We start from the raw sequence: 13,304 nt of genomic DNA, 5'->3' as shown, positions 1-13,304 counted from the left end.
AATACATTAATGTTAATTTTTTCTTCCTCTTCAAAAGCAAGTCAGTATGTTGTTAAACTTCCTTGGAATGCAAAACTAATGCAGTTTGTTCCGGTATGCTCTTGCTTAACAGACGGCTGCAGACATGCATTTGTATACTTATCTGCAGTTCTTTTCTGGCTTACAGGCCAAAAATGTATTTCAAATGAGTATTGTTTTAAAGTTTTGCTTTTCCATGAGAATGGCTTAATTTGCTGTATTTTAAAGGTCAAACTGTGTTTCTTTGCTGACCAAACATTACACTTCCTTGTGTGTGACCTTGAAGTGTTGTGACATGGCCTTTTGTGTTTGTCATTGTTTTCTGCCTTCGATTTCTCTAGTTTCTTCAAATTTGAATGGCACATCTTGAGAGTCCAGTTTGGGCTGTTAATTCCTGACTTGCTAAAACAAGTTTGTTTTTTCATCTGTGAAAGAAGAGTACTATCCCAGATTTTTCCGACTCTCTCTTTTCTCTACCACTGTTCACCTTACTTTCATAGTTCGTTGATACCATACTATCAGATATAGAAAATCAGTGTCTAAAAATAAGCTTTGGGAACCAAGATGAAGGGTGAGCGTGTGAATCTTGAAATCAGTCAGAGATGAGATTGGGAACACAAAGGTCTTGATATCACATCTTTGAGACTGAGTGAATGGTGATGTTTGAGACTGAGGAAAACAGGAAAAGGAAATAATTATTCTTAGAGAATCAACAAAGCGTACTTCCAGAATAACACGAGCCACAGCCTACACCTTAAAAAGTGCTAACATGCAGTTGTTTCCTCAAGGTCCTATTTCCACTTGATCCGGCCCTTAAAATGATATTTATTAGTGTTACTTGATTTATTTAAGTTGATTCAGTAATATTGAATAATATTTATGGTTTTCCTGACGCAAAAAAAATGTGAAATGTTGTACTGTTGTTGAAATGTAGGCTAGATGATAAATTGCACAATTCAAGATCAAGATCATCAAAAATAGAGAAAAGAGGCATGGTGTTTGTACACTAAGTGTAAATGTGCTTAATGTGGTAACATCTAAATTATTCATTTTATTCAAGTCAAAAAATGTTATTTAACATCAATAAATCAACCTGAATATATTAGTCTAAACCAAAAAAAAAGAAAAAAGATGAAGGCTTAGGTGAGGTAGAAACAGCTCCTTATAGGTAACAGTTGCAGGTTACCATGTTGCTTTATGCAGACACAAGAAAGCAAATCAAATGTGCATGTTTGGACTTTTAAAAGCAAAGATGTTCTGCATTCAAAGGACACAAGTTACAGAAAACAGTCTCTAGAGAAAAAAAAACGAAAGGAAAAATCTGCTCACACATCCCAGCACCCCTCCTCCACTACAGCTCCGCCTGTTGCCTGAGAACATGTGCCTCTCTCTCTCTCTCTCTCTCTCTCTCTCTCTCTCTGCAGCTTTTCCACTCACCATTACTTCCATTGTGGTTCAACTCTGAACTCTAGCATCATCTGTTTGTGCTTAAAGTTTGCAGCGTGTGCACTGACTTTCCCATTCCTTTTTCTCCCTTAAGGTGCAGTCACATTAGCGAAATTTCAGCGAAATTTGTGGGGGGAAAAGTCAATTGTATCTTGTCAACAGTGTGCCGATGTATGAAGCACAGCTCACACAAAAGTCACTTTCAAACCAAGCATATATCTGTTCAACGTGGCAAATCTGTCCTACCAACTTGAATCCGTTGCAAAATCTGCATTGAGAAATGTTTTAATATTTTAGCGATGTATAAAGCACAGAAGTCAATTACAAACCAAGCAGCTGGTTGATGCGGTGAACCCGCTTGACAAACTTGAAACCGTAGCACAATCTGTGTTGGGAAATTTTCCGCTCTCACGTGAAATTCTGTGGATTCCTGTTGAAATTACTGAATTTCAACTGCACCTTTACCCGTGTCCACCCTTTCACCTCCTTTCCTTACTTCCTTTGTCTCATTCTTCTCATAATTCTTTTGTCCACCATCCTCCTTTTCCTGTTCTTCTTTCCATCATTGGGGGGGGGGTTTGCTTGCTCATTTCCTCATGTGACATGCCCAGCTCTCTCTCTCCTTCTCTTTTCTTTCTCTTTCACTTCCATGTCTTTCACTGGCCGAGAGCCAGGCGTCTGCTTTTGGAATTAACGAAAATTGCAGCTGCATTTGGCAACTTTCTTTGCACTCACACGTGAATTCAGACGCTCTTACAGAGACTCACATAGACTCAGACAGAGACGCAGACAGCAGAGTCAGTGCCTCGATCCAGGAGGTTGGGGGTCTCTTCATTGTATTGTGTCATAAGACAGTCTTTCCCTACAGGAAGCACCTGCAACTAAGCAAATGCATAGAAATATCCTTACATAGAAATTCATCTCAAAGTAATTACGCTCTGCACAGCTAGTCAGTAGTACAGTAGTTATGGACTTGGTAATTGGAGATAGAAAGAGAAAGAGGGTTGTTTAAAGAGAAAGTAAAGGTGCACATAGGGAGAGTTGGAGTGTATTATGCAGCTGTTCAGTATGCTAGTCACATCGTAGCGCTCCACTCAGACCTGTCACGCTGAGAAATGGCCTGATGGCGATTCCTTTAGCCCTGTACCCACTGCAATTAAGTAAATGGAACCAGGACTCAGTCAGTCCTCTCCCGCACAGCCCAACATTGCATTGATTTTATTTATTTTTTATTCTCTTGCAAGGGAATGGGCACAGTTGCTAAATGACAGCAGGACATTTAGACATTTTAAAAACTTAATTTAATTATGCTCTGGAGATTCAGTTTGTGTTACCAGCAGCATTAGAGCTAGAAGTGCCTGGGCGTGTCTGTATGGCTGGAGGATGAGAGAGAAGGGGCTGGCAGGACAGAATCAACTGAATTTGAATAAGAGATGGGGAAACAAAGAAGGTGGGGTTTGCAATACTCTTCTAGAGAAATTATGTATTTTTTAAATGGTTGAATAGGTGGTTTAGATTAGGGAATCTAAAACAAACCAACTGGTTCCTATTAGAACATTTTGAAGTAATTACAATTTATTAAGTTTAAGTTAGTCCAACTTAAAATAAAAAGTTATCACAACACATTTTCTTTTGTTTCAATAACTTTTAAGTGAAAGTGATGTGACATGTGGCCAAGTATGGAGTCCCATACTCAGAATTTGTGCTCTGCATTTCACCATAAGTGCACACACATACACACACACCCAGAGCAGTAGGCAGCCAATTTTTTGCTGCGGCACCCGGGGAGCGATTAGGAGTTAGGTCAGTTGTGGGTAATGAGAGTGGAAGTTCATTCACTCCCCGCCCTCACCTACATTTCTTGAGACTCAAACTCGCGACCTTCAAGTTACAAGTCCGACTCTCTAACCATTAGGCCACAAAGTTCACATTTCTTAATTTTTTCAATTATGCATGAAGTTTATTTACTTTAAGTTGTCAACTGATCACTTTTTTACAGTGTACTGAGGAAGAATGTGTGTGCCGAATGTCCCTGCATGAAGTGATTGACAAGATAGAATCAATCAGTGAACTGATTAAACCTGACAAATTTTCAGATTTTGACCAGATTTCAAGGACTAAGTTACTTTTGATTTCATGCAGACTTTAAGAAGCTATTTCTGCTTAATCTGACTGTTAAAATTGCATTTGCTATTGGAACCCTGATGTATAGGTTGATTCAGTAATATGAAATCATTTTTTTCTGACTTAAAACCAGTCCATTTAGGTGCTACCATGTAAAGCACATTTTTGTTTATTTTTTCCTGACACAAAAATAGCTTTTGTTGAAATAGGCTTATAAATAATACAGTTTATGATTGAAGTTTATGCATTGTAACTGTTTGGTGTTGTTTGGACACAATGTTTGCTTGATTTTGGGTAGGGAATCTAAAACAAATCTACAAGTTCCTGTAGAAGTAAGAATGTGGGCCAAATAAGTATTTCCATCTTGTCTAGACAAGATGGAAATACTTATTTGGCCCACATTCTTACCTTATGCAAATACAGCTGTACCTTAATTCCAGGTAAGAGAACCATCGCATGTGAAACTTCATAATAAACAAGATACCACACATATTAGACGCCATAACACACTGAGGAGAAAACGGAAAAAACAAATAGCATGTCTAGCCCACAAATAGACATACTTTTCAGAGCAGAAGTAAACTAAATGTCAGGTCTGAATATGAGTATATGATATTAAAATATACAATACACAAAAAGCATAAATCGATCAATACAATAATAATATTTGAAAGGATTAATCATAGAAATAACCATAAAAGAATAATCATACACATTATTTTTATTATACACCACGTTTAACAAGATTTCATTTTTAATTTTACATTTTTAAGTTGCATTTGTTTGGTTCTTTTTTCAATCTCAAACAATTATTTTTATTATTTAGAGGTTTACACAAAAGTTAACTGTAAACTGCAAACATTAAACTTTGCTGAAATTAAATGTCTTTTAACTCAAAGTGTTCTGTTAACTCTGCTAAACTATAATTACTAAAACAAAAACAAAAATACAGAATCTCACTTGCAAGAGGGAGCAGGTATTACAAGAGAGGAAGATACAGTTGCAAGATCATTCATGCTACCTCATATTCTGCATCCTGGGTCACACACGATTTCAGTTTGTGTGTGGCTGATTGTTTCTTAAGAGAGAGAGTTTTCTGTTCTGTTTCTCTCTTTCTCTCCCATTTGAACATCCATGCAAACACTGCTGCTGCACCCCATGGCCTACTGGGGTTGCTATGGTTACAGCAGCTATCACTGAGCCTGTGTTACTAACCGATGTAAACACTGGAAAAAAAGAGTTCTTTCTTTCTTTCTGAGAAAGCTGTTGAATCTTTAACTCCACAGCTCTCTTTTTATTATTATTTTTTTCCTTCTAGCAGTGCACGTCATGTTACATAAGACCCTGATTTGCTATTAACTGAAGGCTTTTTTTTTTTTTTTTTTTTGTGAATGAGGGAATGGAAACAAAAAGTTAATTTGGGCCTCTTAGTATGACTTCCAAATGTCCTGCAGTTTTTCTTCTGCTTTAAGTGAACTTACCACCCTATCAAAGTGAACACACAGTGCCTCCTGCTGGTCACGATGAAGTAATGCAGCCTCGATATATATAAACTATTTTGATTGGATGACTTTTCAAACCTAGTTTGGTTGTTCAGTTTAATTAAGCATCTAAACAACTGAGCATCATGGCTCCCTCTTTGATCTCAGTTTTTTTGTTTAAGGATCGTAGATATTCCCTTAATATAACGCACATGCTTTTCGTTTTGTAGGTGTCTACATCTTGATTGCTGTTGGTGCTGTGATGATGTTTGTTGGATTCCTTGGTTGTTATGGAGCCATACAGGAATCCCAGTGTCTTCTCGGAACAGTGAGTAATAAATCCTGTGACCACTCAGCAAATTCCTCAAATCACATGATGCCTAACAGTAACCGGAAGTATATTAATAGAATGAGTGTAAAACCCCACTTTAAAAAAGGCAACACTGATGTTTGCATTGCTTTTTTTTTTTCTAAGTAAAGCATTCACTGAACTTGTTATGGTGCCATGACTTTGTCATTATTTTAACAATTGCTGACCGTTTTACACTACTGTTAGTAAGTTTGGGGTCTTGCACTCTTGCCCATATGCAGTACACATCCTTGTTTGTTTCTCTCCAACAGTTCTTTGCCTGCCTGGTAATTCTGTTTGCCTGTGAGGTTGCTGCTGGAATCTGGGGATTCTTGAACAAAGACAAGGTTGGTTTCATTAATACACCGTGTCAAGCTGACACATACACATCTGTTTACATATTTTTGTAATTTTATCTTCTTCTTTTTCCTTTCAGATCTCCAAAGAGGTGATCACTTTCTATGACTCTGTGTATGACAAAGGCAATACATTTCCAGGCGTACAAAGCGATCAACAGAAGACTGCCGCTGCTGTCTTGAAGGTTTTTCACGAGACTGTAAGTAGTCCTTGTGTACTGAGGAGCACAACAACAAACCAGATAATGTTGTAAAGACGCTTCTCTAATCAGTGTCATCTCTGGCTTTCAGCTTAACTGCTGTGGCAAAGGTGGAGTGTTAAATTTTGCTACAACATTGCTCTCAGACAGCTGTCCTGGAGATTTGAAACTTAAGGCTGAAGTAAGTCTACCCCCAGTAAACTCTCGAGATAGAGAATTCTCATTCAAATCATCTCTCATTGCATGACAAAAAAACACGTTTTCTCCGTTTTTCAGAACTGTCACACCAAGATCAAAGAGCTTTTCTCAGAGAAGATCTACCTGATTGGCATCGCTGCCCTGGTTGTTGCTGTAATCATGGTGAGGGATTCTTGAGTGTGTGTGTGTCAAGTTACACTCTACTATCATTTGATGTTGCTTGTCACATTTTACCCTTATTGTGCCCTTTTTCCTTTCTAGATCTTCGAGATGATCTTCAGCATGGTGCTCTGCTGCGGTATCAGGAACAGCCCTGTTTACTAAAACACAGGGGCAAGATATGTCCTTTAAAAACATCAGCCAAAAAAAAAAAAAAAAATCATTTTGTTTTATATCTACAGTACCATCTCCTATTTTGTTTTGTATCTACCATCGTTTTATAATATAGTCACTCTGTCCTGTTCCTAAAGTCTCAGAACAATTTTTGTGCATTTTTGTTCAAATGTGGCAGTGGAACCACCAACAACTATTCTGCTATTGTTTACGCTGTAGTTGGCGATGACTAGTTGCGAACTGTAGCTTTAGCAGTAGACTTATACACATATATATATATATACACACACACACACACACACACACACACAGTACATTATCACATGAAGGATGGATACATTTATTTGCTTGTAGTTTTATTTTGTGTGTTAACTGTTAAGTTCTGCTATTGCTATCAGTTACTATCATTCTTTTCGTATGTACATGTATAAACTGTATATATTTGCAGCCCTGTATGGCTGAATAAGCATGAATCTCGTATTGAACACTCCTGTCCATCTTCTTCTCTGAGACTGCTGCTTGTATGTACACGTTTCTTCCTGAGAAACCACTAAATAAACAGTGTTAGCTAAGCGAGAGAGAAAGTCAGAATACAGTGCTTATTGGAGGTGAGAATGCAAAGATTGAAAAAATGTTAAAGACCCAGATATACTCCGTTTTCCGCGTCCTGCTGCTCCTAGCGCACAGTTGAGCGAGAAAGTACACTCTATTGACCGTGCGCGTGCACTACCAGGTTGACCTTTATCAAGCGCTCCAATCACTCGCGCAGACACAAAAATCGGGCTACACGCACCACGCGGACAGGGGAAGTATACTTTCGCCTTAACATTACAGAGTTGACGAGCTCTACGTTTGCTGCTTACACTGTATGCCATTCAGTAGAGCTCAGTCGGTGCAAACAAAGCTTAAATGTATATTCCGGATTCAGTAGAAATTAATATCAGTAGACAGCACTTTTCCAAATTAACTGTACCTCATTTTCTTCAAAAACAGCTACAAAAATGTTATATAGTATATTCAATAGTATAGCCTCAAGATGCAAATAACATGCATGCTGACATGATTTTATTTTTTTGTGTTTGTAAAGTTGTATCCAATTTTACAACTTAAATTAAATTTTTAACAGAAACATTAGTGCTTTTATAAAAGTACACAAGCTTCACATTTCTCCAGAAATGTGCCCCATTCACTTCCATTTTAAGTGTCTCGCCGCAGCCAGAATTAGCTTATGTGGCAACAACATGCCACAAATGCTGTCTGTTGAGCTAAACCTGTGAATTGTATTGAACCTGTAATATTCCTTTAATGGCAGAAAGGGCGCTGATCTATGATCATTGTGTTTCTTGTATGTGGAATCACATGGACGAAAGAGCTGATCTTAGATCAGCGTTTTGCTGTAGAAAGCTGTAAACACAGAGCTCCTGATGCCCTCTACAATCTACTATCTTTTTATGTTCTATAAGACTAATATAGTGCAATGTGTTTTCCCATACAAGGAGTTGGACCCATTAAGAATTACTGCCCCAGTCAAGTTCTGCCTCTCTTTACAGTAATCGGATCATACATATACCTAACAGCCTTAATGAATAAATGAAACACTCTCTCCCTTAATCACTAAAATCTTGTCAGATTTTCAAAATGTGAGACCAGAAACATGATGATAAAGTTCCTATAATGTGTGGAGTTCCGCGATGTGACCAAGACAGCACACCACACCACACACTAACAGATTCTATTCACTAACAACCGGAGTCCCGACTGTGAGTGTGAACTGGAGAAATCTCGCAAAATCTCACGGTCAAACGTGACTTTAAAGTAAAAAAAAAAAAAAACATGGCGGACGACGGGCAAGATGAAATGGCGAGTGTTTGTACTGCGTTTCGGATGAAGTCGTGTTATGCTTCTGTTTTCCGTCAGCGCGCTTTCTGGTAGTGTATTGTATCGTCTCGTTCCCACCTCGGATTGTCGAAAGGGACAAATTGGCTCCAAATTAGACCCGTTTATCTCGTGGGTGCCTGTCATGTGTAATATCACTCAGTTTGTGTGAATGTACATGTATGCCAAATGTTGACAGTGAATTCAGATGGACAAGTTTGAATGGATATAGAATGGACAAGCTCTCTTCACTGCCACCTCTATCACAGATGTAGCTGTAATACCGTGCCACTTTCACTAGGTGGCGCAAAGATGTTTCACTTTTACTGGTGATGACACCCTTACTATGCCTGTGTACATGTCTATCGTGCAGTTATTCTTAGACCGCACTAATACCCCCCCCCCCATCAGATATGTGATAATGGCTATGCATTATGCAACCTTGTCCTGTTAACACATATTGCCTATGCTGATATGCTTAAAAAGTGTCTTGTACAGCTATATAGTATACTAATGACCATGTAAAGACAATGTATGCCTTTAATTGTGATATCTTTTTCCTGGTACTTGTCAAAAAAAGAGAGAGAACCTCAGCAATGATTTCAGTTGAAGCATGTAAGAATTTTAGGGGGTCCTGACAGGTCGAGCATGATCTTCTAACTATTACATATTATGAAGGTGAAACAGTTGTTTATGAAAATAACTGCTGTAGTTAAAAAACACATCAAGGTATTTGAACACTATCAAATATAACCTTTGTGTTGTAAGGATCTCATACTCTCATACTCATACCTAAATTGACAGCTGTCGCTCAAACCTCTACCCTGACACACCAATTGTAGATTCTGGTCTGGTTTTGTTGCCCAAATATTCAGGAAATAAATGTATTTTACAAATAACACGTCTTCATTTTGTTCTTGTCTTCATTTTTGCCTTGTCAGATGTAAATAAGAGATCTAAAAGTTGTCATCAAGTGCCATTGATACTTGTCACACTCTTTTTCAAAGCATGGAAATTACATTTGGGTCATTCCGTGTCAAATCAACCAAAGGTCCCTATAAATATTTTCATTTCGATTTAAAAAAATTATAATTCTGGTGAAAGAAATACATAAATGAAGAAGAACGGCAAAATATTCAATGGTATGGATTGATATTTACTGAGAAATACACTAAAGGGTGGTCAAAATAATAATTTTCAGGAGGGTAAAATGGCTTTAGAAAGATCATGATTTTATTTTTACACAGAGATTGATCCTTCTATTAGTAAAATAAGTTGAGTGATCTTTGTTGCATTGTATGCCAACGGTGACAATTCAAAAATGGTAAAAAGCACAGCTTTTCCCACAAAGTTGTCATGTAATTCAAGAAGTATTAAAGATCACTTTCCTGGTAGCTATCTTAATTTTTATGGCCCAATATGGTTAATTTCCAGGGAATTTCAATGTGGCTCCATGAATAAATTGGTACATTTATTTTCAGTGGTCAAAAACCAAATGTGGGTCATTTTGCATACGACTGATGCTTTTTCTTTTAAAGAGGAATATCTGAAGAACAAAAAATGTTGAAACTTGAAATGTATCTCGGTTTTTTTTTTTTCTATCAAAACAATTGCATAGAATACCTGTCTGAGTGCCATAAATACTGTTTTTACAAGGTTTGCGTGCCTGTAACTCAAGAAGTATTAGATATCTTGATATCCTTCTAGATTCACATTCTTCATAAAATGTTCTTCTATAATCCTCATTTTTAAGGCCCAATGTAGTTCAATCCCATATGGGGATCCCATTGCTGAACTATTTCCAAATTGTTGAATTTTACCCATTTTCAATGGTCAAAAACCAAATGTGTGTTTAAAGAAGAATGTCTGCAGAACAAGTAATACTGCACTAGAAATGTATCTTGTTTCCTTCTATGATAACTCAAAAAGTACTAAAATATCTTAATATCATTTTAGATTTTTGTTAATATGAAACATTTTTTATGGAATCTTCATTTTTAATGTCCTATATGGTTCAATCCCAGAGATATTGGGATGTCAATCCGGTAACGTAGTTACGATATTGCATATTTTACTATAGCATATTTTAACTCTTAGTAGCTTCAGAAGCTGTTAAAATTAACTTTTTTTTTTTTTTACTGAAACTAATTCAAATATTCTTATAAATACAGTTTTGAGAGCAAGTTAATGTGCATCAACTTGACCATTTTTGTGTATTTTTGGCACTCAGAGAGGAATGTCATCTGTAATTGTTTGATTGAGGGAAACAAGATTCTTCAGACATTCCCCTTTAAACACGAACCCTCGGTTTCACAGACAAGGCTTAAGACTAGTCCCAGACAAAAATGCATGTTTGAGCTGTTTTAACTGAGAGCAATTTGCACGGACATATCTTACAAATGTCAGTGCCATTGTTTTGTCTCAAGATGCACACCAGTAATGTTTGTTTCTAAGGCATGTTAATAAAAGCTACTTAAATGCCCTAACTGAACTAAGGCCTAGTCCTGGCTTAATCTAAGCACTGTCTGTGAAACCGGACCAATAAGTATTAGCTGCGTGCAAAGTGAACAGAGAGGTATGTTCAATGCAATTGTGTTGATAGAAAATAACAACATACATTTCTAGTTTCAACATAATTGTTCTTTAGCTGTTCCTCTTTGTAAGAAAAAGTATCAGCCATATGCAAAGTGACCCAGATTTAGTTTTTGACCACTGAAAATGTGTACAATTTACTAACTGAGCCACATTGAAATCCCCATATCACTGCAAATTAACCATATTGGGCCTTAAAAATAAGATACCAAAAGAAAAGTTCATTATGAACCAGAATCTAAAAAGATTTAGTCTTGGAATTGCTTTTTTCCATTTTTGAACTGTCACCGTTGGCAAACAAACATTGCTAGTCAACAGATTTTACTAATAATTATATTTTTACTAATAGTTTAATAGATTTATTAAACATAGATTTTACTAATAGAGCCAACCTCTGTGTAAAAAAAATAAAAAAAATAAAAAAACAAGCATGCTGCCATCTTTCTAAAGTAATTTTTTACCCCTCTGTTATTCGGCTCCAAATCTCATGTCAACTGTCATTTTGACCCCCCTCTACAAAATAGTGGATTACTCAATAAATATTCATCCATGATATTTAATATTTTGGCTTTCGTTGCTATTTATGTTTCTTTAGAATAAATATTAACAAAATAAAAAATTTGAGCCGGGGAAGTTTCTGAAATTTGGCTGATTTGTGATTTGACATGGAATGGCCCTTATATATATATATACAAAATTCTTTATATGTATATATATATATATATGTACAGGCCAAAAGTTTGGAAACATTACTATTTTTAATGTTTTTGAAAGAAGTTTCTTGTGCTCATCAAGCCTGCATTTATTTGATCAAAAATACAGAAAAAAAAGTAATATTGTGATATATTATTACAATTTAAAATAATTGGTTTTCAATTTATTATACTTTAAATGATCATTTATTTCTGTGATGCAAAGCTGAATTTTCAGGATCATTACTCCAGTCTATCACATGATCCTTTAGAAATCATTCTAATATGATGATTCATTATCAAAGTTGGAAACAGTTCTGCTGCTTAATATTTTTTCATAACCTGTGATACTTTGATGAATAAAAAGAAAAAAAAAGAATAATAAAAAGAAAAAAAAAGAAGCAAATGTTTTAAAAATAGAAATCTTTTGTAACAACAATATACACTAGCCTACTGGTCAGTAATTTAGGGTCAGTATTTTTTTTTTTTTTTTTTAAATAAATCAATACTTTTATTCACCAAGGATGTGTTAAATTGATAAAAAGTGATAGTAAAGAAGATTTATATTATTAGAAAATATTTTTTTATTTTGAATAAATGCAGTTCTTTTTAACCTTTTATTCATCAAATATATTAGGCAGCAGAACTGTTTCCAACACTCATAATAAATCAGAATATTAGAATGATTTCTAAAGGATCATGTGATAGACTTGATGTCACATGTGACACTGAAGACTGGAGTAATGATCCTCAAAATTCAGCTTTGCATCACAGAAATAAATGATAATTTGATTATGGCTTGATGAGCAGAAGAAACTTCTTTCAAAAACATTAAAAATAGTAATGTTTCCAAACCTTTGGCCTGTACTGTATATATATATATATATACACATATATACACACACACACACACACACACACACACACACACACATATATATATATATATATATAGGCTATATTAATATATATATATAAAGAATTTTGTATATAAAGATAATAAAGAATTTTGTATATTTCGTCAAGAATGCTTTGTGCATTGGCTCATACATTGTCAGTCAAATCCAATTAAAAAAGTTTACTTTTATTTATTAATTTATGTATGTATGTATGTATTTATGTATTTATTTATTTTGTCAATTACCTCCAGACATAGACAGCAAAGGTGTCATTTTAGTAGCAGTTTCTCAGTTTCAGTGTTATGGGATAGTGACCACTCTGGACTGCTGCATTGGGTGTGTCTTACTGAACTATGGGGCTTTCCTTTGTTTACAACAAAAGCCAATGCCCATTACAGTAAGTGGATAAAGCCATCAGCCAAAATCAGGCATTCTTTACTGTATGAGTCACTGATGATTCTAGTATACACAGAATATAATCACATTTATACCAAATGAACTGAAAAAACCCTGAAATTTCTCTCAGCCATGTTGACTAAACAGTTTTCACATCCTCTCCTCCTTAAAGGGATAGTTCACCCAAAAATGATTTGTAATAACTTACCCTCAAGTTTTTTTTTTAAAGACATTTTTAAAGAATGTTGGTAATCAAACAGTTGAAAGTATAGCCATTGACTTCCATTGTAGGAAAAAAAATGTACTATGGAAGTCAATGGCTACCGTCAACTGTTTGATTACCAA

At 35.7% G+C, this 13,304-nt stretch overlaps 1 protein-coding gene across 1 annotated transcript in view; it reads left to right on the top strand.

Annotated features, from left to right (window-relative positions):
- The window catches only part of cd81a (CD81 molecule a), a 32,602-nt gene extending 23,323 nt beyond the window's left edge, over positions 1-9,279 (top strand). Inside the window, exons 4-9 of the mRNA XM_084403992.1 lie at positions 5,300-5,397; positions 5,691-5,765; positions 5,855-5,974; positions 6,066-6,155; positions 6,251-6,334; positions 6,434-9,279. Of these exons, the coding sequence (XP_084260118.1) occupies positions 5,300-5,397; positions 5,691-5,765; positions 5,855-5,974; positions 6,066-6,155; positions 6,251-6,334; positions 6,434-6,496 (530 nt within the window). The 3' untranslated portion in view covers positions 6,497-9,279. The remainder of the gene's footprint in view (positions 1-5,299; positions 5,398-5,690; positions 5,766-5,854; positions 5,975-6,065; positions 6,156-6,250; positions 6,335-6,433) is intronic.
- Positions 9,280-13,304: the final 4,025 nt, after the last annotated feature.

Source organism: Rutilus rutilus, assembly GCF_951802725.1.
Source record: "Rutilus rutilus genome assembly, chromosome: 3".
NCBI lineage: Eukaryota > Metazoa > Chordata > Actinopteri > Cypriniformes > Leuciscidae > Rutilus > Rutilus rutilus.
The sequence above is the reverse complement of the archived record's forward strand: the minus strand, read 5'-3'. Positions and strand labels throughout refer to the sequence as shown.